The sequence below is a fragment of the Astyanax mexicanus genome, chromosome 19 (genome assembly GCF_023375975.1).
Source record: "Astyanax mexicanus isolate ESR-SI-001 chromosome 19, AstMex3_surface, whole genome shotgun sequence".
Taxonomy (NCBI): Eukaryota; Metazoa; Chordata; class Actinopteri; order Characiformes; family Acestrorhamphidae; genus Astyanax; species Astyanax mexicanus.
In genome coordinates this window covers 7,321,206-7,344,351 of record NC_064426.1, presented here as the reverse complement: position 1 = coordinate 7,344,351, position 23,146 = coordinate 7,321,206, and the positions used below count along the sequence as shown (strand labels likewise).

Genomic DNA, 23,146 nt, shown 5'->3' with positions numbered 1-23,146 from the left:
GTAGGTGTTTCTGATAAAATGGCCAGTTTATGTACAAGTTGGGCGTTTTCCACTGAACCCAATATACTGTCATACGTGGATGTTTTTACATACATGTTTTGGCCTGTCAAAAAGATAGGTCAGTGGATCCAATATTATTATTCATTTTTTAGGGTATTTTTTTCCGCAAAAATATAGAAGAGAAACAGCAATAACATAGATAAAGAATCATCATAATAATAATAATAATAATAGGACAGAATACAACAAATGTATTTGTTTGGAAAGTTGTTTATTGTCACACCAAAGAGCCTGAGTTACAATACGATATGTGCTCAACCATCATCCCACAGTACCGTGCATCAGGTGGCTTTCATTATTATTATCCTGCAGAAATCTATAAACAGAAACAGCCTTATCCTGGGCATCATGACGGAATGGGCTAGTCTGAACTCCACCTACACATTTTGTACCAACGGGAGATGGAAAAAAAATGGTGTTTATTCTGCATCTACAACACCACACCACTGGATAACCTTCAACAACTCCCCCGCACTATCGCTCGCTAGACAATACTACAATTTAAATACCTTTATTTTATATTTATATAACATAGACTGCTGTTGTTTATTGAATAAAAAAACACACCATCATAGGGTAAAAGTAAACAAATGCATCAGCAATGTGAGAAAGCTTTAAACAGTATTCTTTTAGCATTATTGGGATTTAAAGAGAATTTCCATCGGCTTTAGAGGAATCTTCTTCTCCATCATTAGAATCCTGAGAGCGACAGTGAGAGAGATACAGAGAGAAAGAGAGAGAGAGAGTAAGAAATATATATAGAGAGAAAGAGAGTAAGAAAGAAAGAGAGAGTGGGAGAGAGAGCAGACGTCATTCCATGTGTTACATCTACTAACACCTTCTTTTCACAGGGGAAAAAAATGACCTTCAGCTGGAGGACTAATGGTTATGCTTTCACTCCATCCAAAGAAATAGATTGGTCAGTCACTACAGTTAAGAGAGAAGGAGAAGAAAAGATTCCACTTTAATCACACTTTAAAGGGCCGGAACACCTTGCTTGATTGCAGAAGTTAAGATGACTTTAATGTGTGCTTTTACCTGCACTATATAGTAGATTAATGTGGATTCTGTATTCCTGGATTTCTCAGTGCATGTATATATATGATCTTAACTGGAGTATTCCCAGATGTCTCAATGCCTTTATATAAACTCTTAACCTGAATATTCTCGGATTTGTCAGAGCATTTATATAAACTCTTAACCTGAGTATTCCTAGATTTTGCAGTGCATGAATATAAACTCCTTACCTGAGTATTCCTAGATTTCGCAGTGCATTTATATAAACTTCTTACTCGAGTATTCTTAGATTTCGCAGTGTATATATGTGATCTTAACCTGAGTATTCCTAGATTTCGCAGTGCAATAATATAAACTCTTAACCTGAGTATTGCTAGATTTCGCAGTGCAATAATATAAACTCTTAACCTGAGTATTCCTAGATTTCGCAGTGTATATATATGTGATCTTAACCTGAGTATTGCTAGATTTCGCAGTGCAATAATATAAACTCTTAACCTGAGTATTCCTAGATTACGCAGTGCAATAATATAAACTCTTAACCTGAGTATTCCTAGATTTCGCAGTGCATGACTATAAACTCTTAACCAGAGTATTCCTAGATTTCGCAGTGCATGAATATAAACTCTTAACCTGAGTATTCCTAGATTTCTCAGTGCATGTATATATACTCTTAATCTGAGTATTCCTAGATTTCGCAGTGCATGAATATAAACTCTTAACCTGAGTATTCCTAGATTTCGCAGTGCATGAATATAAACTCTTAACCTGAGTATTGCTAGATTTCTCTGTGCATTTTTATAAACTATTAACTGGAGTATTACCGGATTTGTCAGAGCATGTATATATATATATATGGAGGACCAAAACTGCCAAAATTAAAACTAAATAAAAATGTAAAACGTAAATCACTCAATAAAAGTAATATGGTGGTTAAAATGGCAAATAATAATTATAATTATTATACAAATAAATACAAAAACATAAAAATAAATATCTTAATAATTTGTTATTTATGCGATTCTATATTAACAACTTTAAATTTTTCTTTTTATTCATTTTTTTTCTTTATTTACATACATATTTATTTCTGCATGCACTGCACTTAATGCAGAAATAAATACATGAGGCCATAAATAAATACAGAAATAAATAAATTGGGAAATTAATTAATGCAGAAATACATAGTTATGTAAATAAATGAAAAAATGAATCAAACGAAAAATTTAACATATTTAATAAAGAAACCCATAAATAACAATTTATTAAGATATTTATTTATTTTTATGTTTAAATTTATTTTCATATTAATTATAATTCCTTACAGTTTTATTCAGCATTGCTTTTATTGAGTAATTTACATACATTTTTCATTTATTTATTTATTTTTTAATATTGGCAGTTTTAGTATATATAGTATATATATATATACTGCATGTATATATACTCTTTCCTGCAGTTTTCCGGGATTTCTCTGTACATTTATATAAACTTAAGCATTACCAGATTTGTCAGTGAATTTATGTAAATACTTAATGGAGCATGTGTTCATATGGAAATAAGTATATATAAAATACATAACCATATGGGTTGCTAATGATTAATCCAGACAATGTAGCATTGTGCACACCTAATCATAAATAATAGTAAACCTAGTGAAATATAAAACAAAAAAACAGTGTGGGTTCAAACGGAACAGTGATGAACAGTGGAATAATGATGGCATGGTCAGCATCTCTTCAGCTGCGGGCTTTGGGAATTGAAAACTCTGAGCTGATAACTGGTGTGTGAGTTCTCTCACCGTTTCTTTTCACAGCAGAATGCAGCCCTTCTTCTTCACTTTGGTGGGCTGTGGGCAGAGCACGGCGCGGATGGCCTCGTCAAACACCGTCTTCAGACCCCGCTGAGTAAGAGCTGAACACTCTAGGTACTTCACCGAATCTGCTCACACAAACACACACACACACGTACATCTTTAGTACTGCAGAAAATGATCTGAAACATCCTCACGATTTCAAACAGAAATCGATAAATAAGTGTTTACAGTGTTTACAGTTCCCATCCAACTTCTGAGCCTCTTTTCTACTGAAGGGCCAAATACACACCAAGGCTGTGTCATTCCATTCCATTCCATTCCGATTAATGTTATAGCGAATAAATCAGGACCAGAACAGTACAGTGTCTAATAGTAATTAAGATTAAAAGAGAGTTGCTGTTGATTCATGTCTCCAGACCCATGGCTACTGGTGTTGTCCAGCATCATGACTGCAGTGTTAGACTGACTATCAGTCTTACCCTACATTTCGATACTACAATCTCTCACCCACTCACTCTGTCTCTCTCTTTCTCATGCTGTCTCTCCCTTTTTCACTCTATCTTTTGCTATGTCTCTTCCTCTGTCTCTCACCTCTCTGGCTCATTCGCTTTGTCTCTCTTCCTCTTGCTGTCTTTCCCTCACTCACTCTTTCTCTCACTCTTTTGCTTTGTCTCTTGCTCTCTCTCTTGTGCTGTCTCTATCTCTCACTCTGTTTTTTCGCTCTGTTTCTCCCTATCTCGCTCACTCGCTCTGTCTTTCCCTCTCTCGCTCACTTGCTCTGTCTCTCCCTCTCTCACTCTGTCTTTCCCTCTCTCACTCTGTCTCTCCCTCTCTAGCTCACTCACTCGGTCTCTCCCTCTCTACCGCTGTCTTTCCCTCTCTCACTGTGTCTCTCCCTCTCCCGCTGTCTCTTGTTCTGTCTTTCCCTCTCTCCCGCTGTCTCTTGCTCTGTCTCTCCCTCTCTCCTGCTGTCTCTCACTCTGTCTCTCCCTCTTTCGCTCACTCGCTCTGCCTCTCCCTCTCTCCCGCTGTCTCTTGCTCTGTCTCTCCCTCTCTTGCTCTGTCTCTCCCTCTCTCCCGCTGTCTCTTGCTCTGTCTCTTCCTCTTTCGCTCACTCGCTCTGTCTCTCCCTCTCTCCCACTGTCTCTTGCTCTGTCTCTCCCTCTCTCGCTCACTTGCTCTGTCTTTCCCTCTCTCCCGCTGTCTCTTGCTCTGATTCTCCCTCTCTCGCTCTGTCTTTCCCTCTCTTGCTCTGTCTTTCCCTCTCTCCCGCTGTCTCTTGCTCTGATTCTCCCTCTCTCGCTCTGTCTTTCCCTCTCTTGCTCTGTCTCCCTCTCTCGCTCTGTCTCTCCCTCTCTCCTGCTGTCTCTTGCTCTGTCTCTCCCTCTCTCACTTTGTCTCTCCCTCTCTTGCTCTGTCTCTCCCTCTCTCCCGCTGTCTCTCGCAGTCTCTCTCTCTATCTCTCTTGCACTTTACCCCCTCTGATATTATAATACAGTAGGTCTGTTAAAGGTAAAAAACACTAAACTATTACTCCTCCCAGAAATACTATCAGAATTTAGTGAATTAATCATGAATATAATTGATTTTTAAGTAATTTGAACCACTAATATAAATATAATTTAATCTAATGATAATGAGAGGCTGTTAAATAAATTTGTTGTGTGAGAATAATTATGTTTTTGTATTTTTTGGTTACAATTTTTTAAAAAGTAACATTTGGGTATCGTATCGAATTCAAAGCATCACATCAGTATTATATTATATTATTAAATTTTTTAAATATGTTTTTTTTTTTTTTTCCATTTACTCCCTAATTTACACGGCCAATTACCCAACCCACTCATTAGGACTCCCCCCTATCACTAGTGATGCCTCAACAGACCAGGAGAGTGAAGACTAACACATGCTTCCTCTGATACATGTGAAGTCAGACACCGCTTCTTTTCGAGCTGCTGCTGATGCAGAATTGCAGAGTAGCATCAAAGTGCGCTCGGAGGAAAGCGCAGCGACTCGGTTCTGATACATCAGCTCACAGACGCAGCCTTGTGCTGATCGACATCACCCTTTGGGAGAGAGTGCCATCTACTATACCCACCCAGAGAGAGCAAGACCAATTGTGCTCTCTCAGGGCTCTGGTAGCCGATGGCAAGCTGCATGAACAGGGGTATTAAAAATGTTAAAACGTTACCCAGGACTACATGAGACATGACAAAAAGTATGGTACACAAGAGTAGTTCCTGTAGCATAGCATGTGGAGTTTTAGTGTATTTAAATCAGTGTGTTGCTAAAACAGGACACAAACTAAATGACATTAAAGTTAATTCTCTCATGTCACAGACTGAACATGTCCTATACTGTCTCCGCTGTGTGGAACAGATATAGGGTGGAGGTTTGAGATAAGTGTGTGTGAGCAGAGTGAGGAGGAATCAATGATATCTGCCGGTGTGGGGGCGGCCGGGCCATGTGTTCGCATAATCATCGCGGTATAAATCACCCTGACAGCAGCTAACAGGCAGCATCTGAGGCTGAAGACAGTTATGTAATACCTAATGCCATTTATACACTTTATACAGGAGGGACAATTTCATAAATGATGCCCATTTTTCAGCGCAATAATAATAATACCCGCAGTGTGTGGATTGGTAACTTAATTAGGTTTACAAAATACATTCTGCATCTTTGTGCTGGAGAAGCTGCAGAAGCTGCAGTTCTGAGTTAGAGCAGAAAAGCTCTTTCTGGTGCACTGTTGTGTACATATAATAAGGAATAGGAATTTGTGAATGTGCTTTTTTGAATTTAACTTCAGATTGAACTGTTTTGATGTAAAAAAGCTCATGGAATTTTTTTACATATTTGAAACAAGTCAGCTTAATGTGTTATTTTTTTCATATTAAAACTGAATTAACTGAATTCCCACTTAACAGAAAATGTTTAGCATGTAATGATACAGAAAAAATGTAACGTGAACATTCTGAAAATCTGTGATATAATAGTGATATAAAAAATGTTACAAAATGTTCCCATATATGTCTTTATTTACGTTTGCGCTCTGCCATGAAAACTTACGGGGTTCCCTGGAATTCACAATTATCTCTTCACCCTCTACATAGATTTTTCTGTGGCAATATGGAAACGAGAGGCTTGGTTTCAGCCATCTACACTACTTTACTCCAAGCTACATATAAACCATTAGGGATTCTGACAATTTGGGAAAAAGAACTTAAACTTCCTGATGATCAAATTGATTGGCAAACAGTTTGGACCAACATTATCTCTTCCTCAAAAAATCCAAATCATCAGTTAATCCATTACAACTTTGTGTTTAAATATTATTTTACACCCTTTAAACGTTATTCCATGCATTTTATCCCTTCTCCTTTATGTACATTTTGTCCCTATGGTGCATACGGTACCTTTTTGCACATGTTCTGGGAGTGTCCCAAGGTGTATAGATTTTGGTCTAAGGTATCTTATACTCTTTCAGAAATTTTGGGGACTACAATTCCAATGTCACCTCAACTTTTTCTTCTGAACGACGACTCCTGCTGTGATTTGAACAGTACAGAAAAGAAAATCTGGATGGCTGGCACAACCGCAGCCAAAAAATTATTAGCTTTGTGTTGGCAACCCCCTCATTCCCTGAGTTGGAGAAAGTGGATTCTTTTCAGTATTGACGTTATCAACCTGGAACTTTCTACCGCCCGCATTCATGGCGCTAAGGAAAAGACACTACTGGCTTGGGAAAATGCTGCTGAGATGTTTATGGCATTGCTCTGAACTTTTAGTTCTATTTCTGAATACTATGACATTGTTTTTGATTAACTGGCCATTGGGGTGGGGTGCCTTGGGGAGGGGGGAGGGAGTTCGAGGGTGGCATACACAATCACCCTCATTTTTGTCAAAATTAACATTTCCATCTTTTTTCAGGTCAGTTTCCTCTGCAGTCTTAAGTGTAGAATATGTCCAGGTAGCTGCCCGCCTTAAATAGCAATCCGCCAAATCTGTCAGAGCGCACCTGACTCTTAAAGGGAATGGCAAGCACCACGCTGATTGGTTTATTTCACATTACGACCAAAACATGATTAATTAAGAGAATTATTACATGACTTTTGCACACTTTGAACCACACAAAGATTACTTTTCCTGTTGTTATGATAGTAAAGACACAGCTGTGTGGTGCACGGTTGACGGCTCGCCTATCGATAAAATTGCTAAAATAGGGCCCATCAAGTCTAAACTTGGTATTGTGAGGTGTGGACTAGGCAGGTTCTATGGTATCCTAGGTGATTGTTATTTTGTTATTAGGTGGCTGATATACTATTTGTATGTGGTTGCAATAATGATGTTGCTATGGTATGATAGGTGGTTGCTATGGTATTCAGGGTGATTGATGTTACTATGTGTTACTAGGTAGCTACTATAGAGTTGCTGTTGTATCCCAGGTAGTCAAATGGGGATCATTGTATTTTCTACAATTTTCTACAATTTCTACAATTATAGTGGTTGCTAGGGTATTGCTAGGTGAGAACAAGGCAGGTTCCATTGTATCCCAGATGGTTGTTATTTTGTTTTTTGGTCAAAGTGCAGTTGCTAACCTATCCCATGTGGTTGCTGTCACATTGCAGGTAAATGCTTTAGTTCTCCAATAGCTTGTTGTTATAGTGTGGCTACTGAGTTACTTAGTGTCAGTTTTTCTCTTTCTGTGATTGGACCACAGGAAACAAAAAGGTAGGTCATATAAAGTTTATACAGACTATAAAGACTTTAATTTGAGTCTGGATCTGGACCATAGTTCTTCAATTGAGTTTCCCTGCTGTACAAAGTAAATATATCTGGACACTAAATGGGAACAGGGGTCTATAATTACTCCTTTGACTCAGAACCAAGATGGACGCAAGATAATGTATTTATTTGTGGTCTCAAAAGATTTATCTCTTACCTATCTCTTTGGCCAGTGCCAAACCCTGTGGATAGGTGATTGGAGCCAGTTTCTTCTCTTTCAGCTTCTCGATGGTCTCCTTCTCGTCCCTCAGATCAAGCTTGGTGCCAACCAGGATGATAGGTGTGGAGGGGCAATGGTGCCTGACCTCTGGGTACCACTAGGGGGCACAAAAGAGCAGGAAATGATGTTTTAAAACTTCCATTCAAGTACAGGATGACTGGGGTTCAGCTCCCAGTTGCCCAATTGGTGTAAATACACTCTGATATCTCATTCCTTGGGTTTAAAAGAATCTTTAATTTAATATATGTACATGAATGAGATATAAATTAATTTATAGTCATATACATGAACAATATAAAAAAACATGTGCATGTGCACAAACTATAAATGAAACCAATACAAAATTGAAACAATTTCATATACTGGCCTATATATTTGTAACATAATTATACTGTAGGTATAGTTATATAAAATTATAAATATAAATATATGTATAAATATGTTGCACTGTAGTATCATATTCTTCATTATATTGTGATCAAAGGTTTACTTAGTAAAGTCCAATTAAAAATAAAATCGTCCAAATAAAAATGTAGAAATGCTGCATTCCTTTAGGTACAGGGAGACTGGGGTTCAGTTTCAGGTTTAAATGCACTTGAATTTAATATTTATACAAGAAGGAGATTGTCATATATGAAATATATGGCCATATTAAGTAAAAACAAGTTATCTATAGCGCACCAGTCAATTGAGGAGCACACAGCTGGATTTAGGGATTGTTTGTGCTCAAACACACAAAAGGCACATACTAATTTCTTTTAATTAATCATGGGTGTGTTTTGGGTGCAACATGAAATAAACCAATCAGTGTATCACTTGGCATTCCCTTTAAAAAGCAGGTGTTCTCTGACTTTGCTGCATTAACGACACGGGGCTTTTTTGCGTCTCAGCAGAGGATACTGACTAGACTGTTCTCTCTAAAAAACAGAGGTATGATATGAGTACTTTTTTGTACTCAAAGGTACACTCTTCATAATTGTACCCTCAGAGGTACAATATTGGTCTTTACAGAGTCAGATTTGTTCCCTCTAAAGTACAAAGTCATTTCTAACAGCAATAAGTACAAATTTGTACCGTTTAACCAGCCAAAGGGTACATTCAGTATTCTGTATCACTGTACTAATAAACAATATATATTTTAATTGCACATTTTTATTTGAAAGCCAGACAATTTTGGATCATCAAGTTTTTGAGCCATATTTAGTTGATGATAATGTTTATAATGTTTATAATCTTTACTGACACAAAAACCATGGGTACAAAAAAGGACTTTCACTGAAAGGTACTTTTTTGTACCTCAATTTAAGGTACAGCCCCAGCGACAAGCTTTGTACCCTTTTAAGTACAAATCTGTACTTACTTTTCTTAGTGTGTTGAGGGGGTGTAAAGTAGCAAAGAGCATCGCGACACACCTTATGGGGATAATCTAATGCAGGGGTGTCCAAACTTTTTTTGTTGGGGGCCAGAAGGAGAAATATATTTTAAGTCACGGGCCACACTCTGTAATAAAACAAATAATGAAATATACCACTTTAAATAATACATTTTTTCCTGATTATTTCATTTACACACCATTTTACTTGACTTACTCTCTTTATCTTTGACAGTGTTGTGTAAACTAAGATTTTTCAAATTGATGTTTAATTTCGTGATGTCTCTTAATATTAAACTCCTTAATTACGGCAACTTTTAGACTCTTTGGCCCGTTTTTCTGTGCTAGAAATGCGCACCCTCTCCGCGTTTATACTCTTTGCCCCGTTTTTCTGCGCTAGAAATGCGCACTCTCTCCGCTTGTAGACTCTTTGGCCCGTTTTCCTGCGCTAGAAATGCGCACTCTCTCCGCTTTTATACTTTTTGGCCCGTTTTTCTGTGCTAGAAATGCGCACCCTCTCCGCGTTTATACTCTTTGCCCCGTTTTTCTGCGCTAGAAATGCGCACTCTCTCCGCTTGTAGACTCTTTGGCCCGTTTTCCTGCGCTAGAAATGCGCACTCTCTCCGCTTGTAGACTCTTTGGCCCGTTTTCCTGCGCTAGAAATGCGCACTCTCTCCGCTTTTAGACTCTTTGCCACGTTTTTCTGCGCTAGAAGTGCGCACTCTCTCCGCTTTTAGACTCTTTGCCCCGTTTTTCTGCGCTAGAAATGCGCACTCTCTCCGCTTTTAGACTCTTTGGCCCCGTTTTTCTGCGCTAGAAATGCACACTCTCTCCGCTTTTAGACTCTTTGGCCCGTTTTTCTGCACTAGAAATGCGCACTCTCTCCGCTTTTAGACTCTTTGGCCCGTTTCTGACACCTAGCGTTCAAACTTTGAATCTCACATTATAAAAACCTGCTTAACAGCGGGCCAACTTTCATTCTATTTCTAAAATACCTCGCGTTCCGCTCCAAAAAAGGAAACGGGCCGCAAATGGCCCGCGGGCAGTAGTTTGGACACCCCTGATCTAATGCATTTGTTGATTATCCCCCATATCCTCTGGCTGGATTTTTCCAATTTCCACTTCTCAGTCCTCAACATTTTCAGTAATCAGTGGTTAATGATCCATTTCCTTAGATTGATTCCAGCATGAACAGATTTCAACAAGCTCTTTTGTGTCCAATACGACGTCTTTTCAAAGGCCAGTCTGCATCATACCAAAGATTAATCTGAGGTAAATCACTGGGTTAAAAGCCCAGCTCATTCCAATCCACTTAAAGAGTCAGCAGAGTTCAAACGTTCAGCCCTACGCCAGTGGGTCACTATTCATCCACAGCTTTCAAATAGTGTTCTGTTTTTATCAAGAGCAAAAGGCCCTGAAATCAAACCCAGAAACCTGTTATTTTATAGCCCAACCTCTTTCCATTACCTGGCAGCAGGAGTACGGCTCCTGGCTTCTTCTTACAGAAGAAAGAGTGTTGTTCTAAAGAACTTCTCAAGGCCTGTAATAGAAAGCGTTCCTGCAGCTTTCTACTACAAAAAACTTCTTCTACACAGAAACGTTGAGAAATCACTAAAAGCAATAAAGAGCCCGGCCTTCAGCTTATCAATAAAACTAATATAGGCGACCTTACACAACATGTCTTGGTAAAAACCAACAATCACATATCTTTAAACCGAAGAAGGCCAGGTTATATATTGTTGCAGATGGCAGTGTTATTTGTATTAAAAAAAAGAAACTACAGTTATATAATCAATAATGACAAAAAGAATGATGAGGATGGAGGATGGATTTGTTCTTTCATGAGTATTTAAAAAAATATTTACTCTTTTATAGTTATATACACTTTTTTCACAGTCCACATTTTTTCCATCCAGGTTGTTGAGTGTGGAATATGGAGCTACACTAGCAATTACTGTATTTCCTCTACTAAAGCTCTATTAAAGTTACACTTTATTGGAAATCTAAGCTTAGTGTAATTAAACGGAAGCACTTTACTCACCCAAATAAACTTTAAAATAAAATAACCTTATGCATGAAAATAGATCACAAAATAGACATTCATTAAGAGTGCATCTTATAATACAGTGCACCTTATAGTCTGAAAAAATATTATATATTTTGTTTAGGTGCATAATATTAAAATAATCTATTAGATTGAAGAACAATAGCAATGTAAGTATAGGATTCAAGCTTCTACATAGCAACAGCATCATGCATTGTAACTGGAATAGGAGCTCATATGGTATGCTCTGCGAGGGGCAAGATCATCTTTCACCAAGACGCATAAAATCTTGAATTCAATCAGTGTGAAGAAAATCTCTGCATGTTAACATAGCCAGTGTGTGATCAGTGGACACCTAGAGAATGTCAGATGGCCTTGAATCACTTACACATGGACCCAGCAGCCAGCAGTATTCAGCATGTCCTGCTATTTCTTTAAAATCTGTCATTTTCCTTCATTATTCCACTAGAGGGGATACATATACATAACTGTATATGTAAATTTAATTGTACTTGTGTAATCATGTGAGTGCTTTGTGCGTCAAAACAAAAAAGTAACACTGCTCACTATCCTGAATGCACCATCCCACACCACAGTGAAACATGGTGGTGGCAGCATCCATCATGCTGTGGGAATGATTTTCTTCAGCAAGGACAGGGAAGTTGGTCAGAGATGATGAAAATATAAATGGAGATAAATACAGGACAAAAATCCTGGAAGAAAACCTGGTGGAGGCTAAAAAAGACTTGAGACTGGGAAGGAGATTCACCTTCCAGCAAGACAATTACCCTAAACATACAGCCAGAGCTACAGTGGAATGGTTTAGATCAAATTGTATTCATGTGTTAGAATGGTCTAGTCAAAGTCCCGACCAAAATACCACTGAACTTCTGTGGCAAGACGTGAAAATTGCTGTTCACAAACACCCTCCATCCAACTTGGTTGAGCTTGAGCTGTTTTATAAAGAAGAATGAGCAAAAAATCTCTCTAGTCTCTAGATGCTCAAAGCTGGTAGAGACAAACCCCAACCTACGAAGTATTGCATACTTTTGCACATCACACTTTTTTTTAGATTTTTGTTTGATTGATTTTGTGAATCCATGTATAATTTTCATTACACTTCACAATAATGTGTTATTTTGTTTTGATCTATCACTTAAAATCTCAGTTAAAAACATTTAAGTTTGTGGTTGTAGGGTGACAAAATGTGAAAAGGTTAAAGGGGTATGAATACTTTTGCAAGCCACTGTAAAATTGGGCCCTAGGCTTGGGAGCAGGTCATCTTCACAGGTATGGACAACAGTCTCATAGCTTTATAAATCATATGTTGTTTTGCCAGAGCAGTCCTTATTTTTAAGCCACAAAGTTTAAAGATATATATATATATATATATATAAAGAGATATTTTCACTGTACTGTATGCTGATAAACTATACAATATAATGTTGAAAAATGGTACTAAACTTTAAATTTGAAAACAGAAACAAAACTGTAAAACTGTCACTTGAAATGTGTAGCTCTGACAAGGCTAGAAAATCAAGTGGTTTGCACCAGGGCTCACTTGAAGTGAACTGCAGTCCACCTCTTCCAAGAGGACCGGGCATCAGTACCCTGCACATCACCAGAACTGCTTTCCTGCATACTAAACTCTCACAGTCTCTAAAAAGCATGTGTAAAAATGCCCTTAATGCCCTAAATGAGTCTAATGCACTCTGACATTAACCAGACATGAAAGCCTGGGCTATGATGTTTCCATCTACTCCCTAGATTCTTTATTTCAGACGAATCAAACAGTCAAATCCTTTACAAATCACATTACCCCACCTCCTCTGGTAAAAATCATCCAGCTGGAATGGAGCTAAATGCTAAATGCTTTGTAAGACTTTATCTGAAGTCTTGGTGGAAACCATAGACTACATAATATGTAAAAAAAAAAACTAGACAACAGCACATAAAAATTAAGGATAAAATGCCTTCTGTGACCTCTGCAGTACTATTTAAAAAAAAATTACTTGACTTAAAATATAAGTTTAAAATATTTGTATTTTTGCCACTTGTTTCCTTGTTTTTTTTCTTGCTTTTTTTTCTGAGAAACCCTGAGTGTTCCAGTAAGTCAGGGCAATATGAGCTAGCGGTTTGTCCTACATAGCATGTATTAACACAGTAGTGGTTAGTGGCTAATGCCAATGCTGCTCCAGCAGTGCTAGCCAGGGTTAGCAGCAGGCTACAGGCTGATAATACTCCCCCCCTGCACCGCTGGACCTCTGGACGGTGAAAGCGGCTAATGCTAATGCTGCTTCAGCAGTGCTATCTGGGGTTATCAGCAGGCTACAGGCCGATAATACTCATCCCTGCACCTCTGGACCTCTGGATGGTGAAAGCGACCAATGCTAATACTGCTCCAGCAGTGCCAGCTGGGGTTAGGAGCAGGTTACAGGCTAATAATACTCAGCACTTAACTGTGAAAGACCTAGCGCTTAGCGCGGTTAGCGGCTAATGCTAATACTGCTCCAGTCTTGGTGTTAGAGAAACTTCACTGAAACTCCTGTATAATGCTGCACTTCAGTGGAGTGGCTTTACTGCTCCTTACAACCAGACTGGTAAAATTCACACGCAAGGCGCACTGGATTATAAGATGCACTTTTGTGAAAGTTAATGGATTTTAAGTGTCCCTTATAGTCCAGAAAATACGGTACATTGTGTCTATTACTTTTTGCCTGCTTTTCCAATCTGCATCAGTACAACATGACTGAACTGTAAATATTGTAAAAAATAACTACACTAACTTTATGCTAGGTCATCTAGCACTAGCTAACGCTAACAGTAAATGTCTAGCAATAAATGTCTATTCCATTTCTATGAGGTCAACATCACTTTCTGCCAAACAATAGGTAAACTTTATAGGGAAATTATTTATTTGTTAGTGTGTTATTTTCATCTGAAGCCATAAACAACTTATCTGCTTAATAAAGATACACAGGTCAAGACAGGGGCGCAGATGGAAATTTTGAACTGGGGGGACCAAGCTGTAAAATCATATATATATATATATATATATATATATATGCTGCAATAAACTTTAGAATATTGTTATTGTTATATGTTATTGTTTTTTGTTTCTTCATTGCTACAGCCTAGGCAAGACCAGGAAGACAATGTTAACATTTTACATCTTATAATTTCAGTTAACAGCGACTGCTTACTAAAATAACATCATAATAACATCATACATAAAATCAGTGGAGAGATTGTGTTGCATTTAACGCAGCTCCGCCCTCCGGCTCAACTTTATTCAAATAAATCCGGCCGCCGCACTGTGTCCAGTCCAGCCAATCAGGGAAAAGCAGGCTGCGTCCAGCCAATCAGGGAAGAGCAGGCTGCGTTTTCACACACACACAAGCCTCTTACACACACAAACACACAGAACAGGCGCCTTTCAACCACAGAAGAGAAGCTGAAAGCGGCAGAATATGGATTTATAGAGCTATAGGTTACAGTGAGGTTGGTAAAAAAATAAAAATATTAAACTTATGACTGTCTACTTCTGTTGCTTCATTTTAATTCAAAAACGAGCAAGGAGATCCAGCGCAGCGGATTGCGTTGAAAAAAAGTGCCAGTGGACACGTACCGTAAGGAGCTGGTAACTGCCTGTGTCTGTAGTCTACAGGCAGTTACCAGCTCCTTAGAACCCCCGACTTGAGAAGGTGCATTAAATTTACATTGGAACTGGAACACGGAGCTCCGAACAATGTAACCTCTGAACTGAACGCTTCCTAGTTTAAAAACGAGGGCATTGTGGAACACAGAATTCCACAAACGTACAGTTAATTAAATTAAAACCCCAACGTTTATGCTTGTAGATGCTAGATTTCGGATGAGGTCACTATAAATCTGGGGGGGACATGTCCCCCCCGTCCCCAGTGCCATCTGCGCCCATGGGTCAAGAGGAAGAAAGCAGCGCCACTCAATAGAGCATTATTGTCTTGTCTCAGCTGTCAGCAGATGCTACAGTCAAACTTTCCACCATTCTGCTTCGGTTTCTAAAACAGCTCCCTGTTAGTCATCACTTCCTAAAGCCCCACAGATCTGATGTGGATGTAGGATGTGTGGGCTTCAGCGGCCAACTAACTTCATTATAAAGACACTTTTGTTGAAGCGTTCCTCCTTTTAAGCCCATTAACAAGAGACTTCAAAGGAATTTATAAAATGCAAAATGCCCGCCTTCATTAGGGCCTGACTGGATACATCAGAGCTTTCAGTGTTTCTCTTTTCACTTTTACACCATTATGTGCTATTTACAGTGCTAATGGGAACTGAATACAGCATACCTAGCATAAGCAAAAGGCCAGTGACTAAATTTGAGAAATGGGAAGCAGCTAGATTGTTTAATTTGACGTACATACAGGCCAAGGCTGTAATGATGTAATTGTTAGAAACTATAATAAATAAATAATAAGTATATGTTTCCTGTCAAGTATATTTGTGAGTAAATCTACTCTTTGGGCCCTAACGAAGCCCCTGTGCAAGACATGTTGCCATGCTTATTTCTACACACACACCTTCCGTCTGTGTTGTTTAAATAGCAATGCCACTTGTGAATTTATCTACAATGATGGGCGATGTGGTCTCGAAATGAGAAGTGTTTTGGCCCATCCCAACATATACCTCCTATTTGGGCCACGCAAGGAATACTTTTCCCGTTGTTATGATAGCAAAGACACACTGACACACCTTACAGCACAGTGTGATTAATCCAGCTTGTCCACAGGATGAATCGTATTACTTAAAAATAGCTACTAAAAATATTAAAGAACATACAGGGATTTTTATTTGGACAAATTTATTTGTGTATATTTATTTTGTATATAATTGCGTCTCAAATGAAGACACAGTCTTCCAGAATATCCTGAAAAAAAAAACATTTTTGTTTTAGGTGAATAATGCTACATCAAACAATCAAATAAAATTATTCTAATGTTGTAAGAGATATAGGGCCCTATTTTAGGGATCTATAGCGCAGTGGTCGATTTAGGGCATGTCGGTGTGTCTTTGGTGTCGTGAGAATGCAAAAATATGCCTTGCATTGTTTAAAATTTGAAATAAGACAATCAGTATGCCAGTTGTCATTCCCCTTAAGAGCCAAGCATGAGGATATTGACCTGTGCATTAAAGCTGTGAAGGTACGCCAGCAGCTTATTTAAGGGAACATAAATAATACATATTTTATTATATTCTTTATTCTGTTTATTGTCGATGTAAAAGCTTGATTTGTGTGCTGCAGCCGTCTGTGTGTGTAAGGAAGTGGACTCAGCGGGAGTGCACTCGTGCTAAGTCCATGTCTCGAGACAATTGACTATTGTCAGGGTTTAAATCGGTCAGTGTTTTCCACCGCCAAAATAACAACATGCCAGAAATTTACCCATTAGTGTAGACTGATTCTAAAACTAGTACTAGCGGTTAGTGGCTAATACTGCCTGACAGTGTTAAACTGAGAAACCCTGAGTGTTCCAGTAAGTCAGGGCAATATGAGCTAGCGGCTTATCCTACATAGCTTGTATTAACACAGTAAAAAAAAGCAAGCTACAGGCTGTTTGCCTCTGAACGGTGAAAGAGCAAACACGGTTAGTGGCTAATGCTATTGCTGCTTCAGCAGTGCTAGCCAGGGTTAGCAGCAGGCTACAGGCTGATAATACTCCCCCCCTGCACTGCTGGACCTCTGGACGGTGAAAGTGGCTAATGCTAATGCTGCTCCAGCAGTGCTATCTGGGGTTGTCAGCAGGCTACAGGCTAATAATACTCCACCCTGCACCTCTGGACGGTGAAAGCAGCCAATGCTAATACTGCTCCAGCAGTGCCAGCTGGGGTTAGGAGCAGGTTACAGGCTGATAATACTCAGCACAACGAGCATCGTGACATGCCTTGCACTGGGTGTATGATAGGGCATCAGGATATAAATTGTGGCTGTATCATCCAGCACTACCAGATTGTGAGCAGTACAGAGCTCATCATACTCAAGTGACTGAGCTTACAGATATCTGCTATCTGCAGTGAAAAGTTTCAGTGCTGTTCTATAAGAGAGCTCAGAACTGCAGCAGTTTCTGAAGTTGATATTTACCATACATTACTTCTTCTTAAGAATCATTTCACACAATCAACAATACTCATGTCTGATGAGGTTTTAGACTACCTCAGTTTAGCATGTGACTTCCCACGCGTGCCCTCGATGTCCCCTCAGCCCTCCCCGAGCTTTCTTCACCGCCTTGAATAGATTTTAATTTGTCTCCTCAACCTCGTGCAATCTATCATGCCAACATTAGCATATGGCCAGCGTTACCATGGCGACTACTTGGGAATATAGCATAGCGTAGATAACAAAAAAAAAAAAAAAACACAGGAGAAGAGGGAATGAAAGAGAAGAAAAGAGAACATTAGTGGAGGATTTAGACTTTAGGCTTTGAAAGGCGGGTGAGCATCGAGCAGGCGCAGAGTCGAGATTGAATTTTGAACCTAATAAAGAATCAAAGGGCTTGTTTGTGGACTTGTTTATCCAAGCGCTGAGGTTTTAAACTGGGCAAATTGGAAAGGATTAAGCCTGAAGTGTCTGTCGCTATCGTCAATATCAGCAGCAATTTGCTTCTCTGTCTGTCTCTCTGAAATGTGTGTGGCCTTGATGAAGCTGGGAAAAATAATCATGACGCAGTTGATGTGAGGCCCTTTCTTCTTTTCTGTTTTCTTTGTTTTTGTATGTATGTGTGTGTCTGTGTGTGTGTGTGTGTCTTCTTTTTTTTGCAGATAGATTATCTTACAGTGGACACATTAAGATCCTGACATGAGATTTTTGTACATTCGCCTTTTTTAGAAAAGACAAACTTAACACTTTACTGAGGATCACTATTTACAATGCTGCACCAAACCAATTACTTTAATAGTGTGATAATGGAGGACTTAGGAGCTTACCGGCGAGCTCCCTGCATGCTCAGCAGTCATTCTTTTTCTTTGGTTGGTGTTATTTAGTCATTTAACCCTTGTATGGTGTTCATATTTTTGTTACTCGTTTACTTTGTTACTTGTATTTAATTCAGCAAAATTAAGCAATTCTACATTAAAATGCTTTACACATGCTTGCTTCACCTAAATTGCAGGCAATATAAACAGCTTACATGGTTAATATTTGCCCTTTACCTTTCTTATGTTACATTTCTTTCAAAAAGTGTGACTCTTTTTTTATTCGTTTTTTAATAAAATGTAAAAGAAAATTAATTAAACTCAAGATATGAGTAGAAAATTTGTTTAGTTTTAAATTTACAAATGAAGCAATGTTTATTAGCCCTTGGCCAAACAGACTGTATGTAATATAAATGTAAAAAATGTGACATGAAAAATGTGACAATGACTACCCAGTATTGTTGCACACATTAAAATGTGTTTGTGGAGTGGTCCAGCGGTCTAAAGCGCTGCCACTATGAGCAGGAGGTTGCTGGTTCGAACCCCCGCTCATCCAGCTTTGCCATCAGCTGCCGGTGCTCAGAGAGAGCAAAATTGGCTCTGCTCCGTCTGGGTGGGTAGGTGGCGCTCTCTCCCCACGGTGATGTCTGCAGCACAGAACGTCTGTGAGCTGATGTAACGGAGTTGAGCCGCTGCGCTTTCCTCCAAGAGCGCTGTGATCCTGCTCACAATGCTGCATCAGCAGCAGCTCGAAAAGAAGTGGTGGCTGGCTTCACATGTATCAGAGGAAGCATGTGTTAGTCTTCACCCTCCTGGTGTGTTGGGGCATGTGTTGGGGCATTACATTGTTAATAGGGGGAGTCCTAATGAGTGGGTTGGGTGATTGGCCGTGTAAATTGGGGAGAAAATGAGGGAGAAAAACATTATTAGAAAAAAATCAGGAAAGAATCAGGCAAGATAACACGACACATTTAATTACTTGGTATCTTCTGTGCCTAATTTTGTGTGTTAATTTGTAAGAAAGAAAAGCAACTTCACAAAGTGGCAAATACTTTACTGTCCCAACTGTTTTGGAATGTGTCGCAGGGCTAAAATGCAGGAATTTATGTTTATATATAAAAAAAAAAAGGTGTTGTAGGTTTATACTGTCTGCAATCAAATAAAAGTCAATGTAAATGTAGGAAACAGTCTGAACAATCTGAACAATCATAATGATCTTAGAGTAACACTCTAACACACTTTTTCGAGTTGTTTGGACAGCCAGTAATGCTAATTCTTGCAGAAACCCCCACATATTCCTCGATTAATCCCAGATAGTATGCTGGTACACAAGCGTCTACAACTCCTAAAATCATGTTGCCGTTCATCTCTCCAGCTCTGACACTGCCTAAAGTTCTTAAGGCTGTTTTGCAGAACTATTTCAAACTCTTCTCAAGCAGATTCAAATACATTTAGACAGTGCTGATCTGCTGAACTGCATCAAAAGCCACTGGAGATGTATGACTCAGCTCAGATGTTAGAAACAAACAGCAAGTTTTGTACAAGCTGCTGAAGTAAGCATCTGTTGGTGAATGCTGTAGCCAGTGGGATTTCGCTAGCAGTTGTCCTCAATCTAGCTGGTTCAGACTGTCTGAACTCAGAGACTGTAAAAAAAGATGGACGCCGTGTCGCTGTTCCCATTCATTCAATGAAAATGAAGCCAAAATCTTCCGCCATGTTGGCGATCCTAAAACCCGAGTCTGTAGAGCGCAGTAGAGACCAGAGGAGGGAGAAAGACTGTGGAGAGCAGCCTACTCATTTAAATAACCCCACCCCTGAGGGCTGTCTCGAGGTCACAGACTGCAGAGCGGGGCAGAGCTGGCGGTCTGTTATTGGTCCCGCCCATAACCAGCCCTTTTACAATAACCACACCTTTTTTTAATAGAGCTGAATAACGTTTTAAAAAACGAGTTATGTGGGGATATAAAAATTTGACAATATAAGCAGGGGTTACACTAGCTGCTGCATTTAAATAAAGGAGGTATAATTACAGTAAATTAGAAAAAAAAACGTGATTGAAAGTTGTCTGTTTTGCCATTGAAACCTATTAGGATGGGTGCGGTTACACAGCTTTCTGAAACCCAACAGCAGGGGGCGCCCGACCTGTGGTGGCTTCACTTTTGAGAGACGATGCTCTGTCCAGCTATATACAGTCTATGGTCTGAACCACGGCCAGGCTCACAAGTTATAATGGCCTCTGTTAATGGGTGGGATCTGAAATTTATGCAGCAAGTGAGCAGTCAGTTCTTAAAGTTGATGTTTTGGAGGCAGTAAAAACGGCTAGAACCAAACTGTGGTGGCCAGACGACTCAATTAAAATCTAAAAAAAAAAATCAGGCCGGTCTTGTTAAGTGTTCCTGGTATGAAGTGCTCAGTTCCTACACAAAGTGCTCCAAGAAAGGTTAACTGTTGAACTAATGACAGTGTTATAGGTTATACAGTAGGCGAGGCCCTTACTAATTGACAACCATGAAAATCACATTACAGACCATGAAATGATGGTTTTCCCATGTAATAGACAATTTGCCATGAAATTAAACATTTAATCTAGTTTGTCATTAGTGATTGGACATTTTTCCTTTGCATAGTATTTAATTTAATTGAGGTCGCCTGGTTAATTTGCAATCTAAAACGATTCCAAGAATCCTTTGGAAGGCAAGCTCACTGGGAGTTGGTCAAGATCTCCAAAATGTGGACATGGATTTTCTGTGTTTGGTAGAAGCATAGCTGATCAAAACCTACTCTAATTACCCATAGGTACAAACTCCAGCGCCCATCAATGGTTTTCTTGTGTTATTGAGAAGATCAAGCAGTATGACTGCAATGGAGTTCAGTCTTATAATATATGAGCAGGTTTCATCAGCCAATAGCCAAATTCCTAAAAGTATTTTCTCCCAACTTAGCTAAGCCAAGAAGGGTGAAGACTAGCACATGCCTCCTCCAACATATGTGAAGTCAGCCACCCTCTCTTTTCAAAATGCTGCTGATGCATCATTACTGAGTAGCATCACATCAACTTACAGACGCTTTGTGCTGATCAACATCACCCTTTGGAGTGATAAGGGGAAAGAGTGCCATCTTCCCACCCAAGGCCAATTGTGCTCTCTCAACAAAATTATATATCACTGTATATACAAATAATCTCTCTGTCTACACACACACACTCAGTAGACAGAAAAATAATATTAAACAAAACAGAGCAACACGTAGGTATATTCTTTTCCTTTATGTATTTTATTTTTTACTTTTTCTTCTTGTAACTACTAACATTATCTTTTTATTTAAAAAAAATAAATAAAAATAAACATGTTATTTCTTTAAACATTCAAAAAAAATTATGCTCATTTTCTCATAAAGTTTCTCAGGCTCTACTTATAAGCAAGAAGCCTCACCTAATAACTTATACAGTGCTGTGAAAAAGTTCAGAGGGAGCAAAATTGGCCCTGCTCCCTCCAGGTGGGTAGATGGCGCTCTCTCCCCACATCACTCCTAGGGTGATGTCCGCAGCACAGGGCACCTGTGAGCTGATGTATCAGAACCGAGTCGCTGCGCTTTCCTCCAAGCGCGCTGTGATGCTGCTCGGTAATGCTGCATCAGCAGCAGCTCAAAAAGAAGCGGTGTCTGACTTCATATGTATCAGAGGAAGCATTTGTTAGTCTTCACCCTCCTGGTGTGTTGGGGCATCACTAGTCATAAGGGGAGTCCTAGTGAGTAGGTTAATTGGGGAGAAAATGATACAAATTTGAAAGAAAAAAAAAAGTTTTTTGTTGACTTCTGTTATTTTTATCTGATATTAAATCTGAAAAATATAAGTATGACAAAAAAAGCAAAAAACAAAATAAATATTTTTAACAGAATTGTAGGTCTTCAGGAATCTGCTGCTAACATTATTCTTGGTGCCAGATATCACAAACCACCTTCAGCCATCTTGTCGACTCCATAGAGGGGACCTGTACAATATTAGTTAGGTACTTTTAATGTTATATACACATACAGATGGCTATGTCTCTCACATTTTTCTTTACAGAATGACAGAAGTCATAAATTGCTTTTCAGAAAGCATTGCGTCAGAAATAAATCTCTGAACAGAGTGCTCATTTTGAGATGTCAATATATGGACTTGTCAGAACAATGATTTCTTTATTCACCTTTTTTTTTCACTGAGCTTTATTCCAAAGTGTATGTGTCGAGACATCCTGAGGGCATGTTCTGTTCTCAGACAGAAGATGACCTTAGACTGGGTGTCTATTTGATTTTCAAGCTTTATGGAAGCGAAGAGATAAAAAAGGCATTTTGACTTTAGACTGAACTGTAGCTTTATAAAGTTAGAGAAGAACACGTTGGGGAACAGCTGATCTTGAAAGATGAAGGTTATATAGTAAAGTTTCTAGTTTCAGTTTAATTGAAAAAGGGTTGAGTCTTTTACTAAGTTTAAATAATATGGTGTATATCTTTGAATCAAATCTATGTTCTACTCAAAGAAAGACAAATCTAAGGTTCTGCATTAGTTTTTTCTGTATAAGTGAAAATTTTTTAAAAGCTTTCAGATACAGACAGAGCCTTCCGTCTGTACGCTGCATTTATTTTGTCTCTATATGTGTGTATTTTCTGAAAACTTACGAATACAGATAAAGCCTTCTGTCCGTATTTTGCATTTATTTTATCTGTATATGTGTGTTTTTTTATCTGAAAGCTTGCAAATACAGACAGTTCCTTCTTTCTATTTTTTTTTTTTGCATTTATTTTATCTGTATGTATATTCGTATTGTCTGAAAACGTATGGATAAGGACAAGGCTTGCTGTCTGTACTCTGCATTAATTTCTTCCATATACGTTAAACATAAACGA

At 38.7% G+C, this 23,146-nt stretch overlaps 1 protein-coding gene across 1 annotated transcript in view; it reads right to left on the bottom strand.

The window, feature by feature from the left end:
- Positions 1–252: 252 nt before the first annotated feature.
- rac2 (Rac family small GTPase 2) overlaps positions 253–23,146 on the bottom strand; it is a 51,838-nt gene continuing 28,944 nt past the window's right edge. The window contains exons 5-7 of the mRNA XM_022671575.2: positions 7,836–7,995; positions 2,879–3,018; positions 253–759 (exon numbers count right to left, since the gene is read on the bottom strand). Coding sequence (XP_022527296.1) covers positions 2,888–3,018; positions 7,836–7,995 — 291 coding nt within the window. The 3' untranslated portion in view covers positions 253–759; positions 2,879–2,887. The remainder of the gene's footprint in view (positions 760–2,878; positions 3,019–7,835; positions 7,996–23,146) is intronic.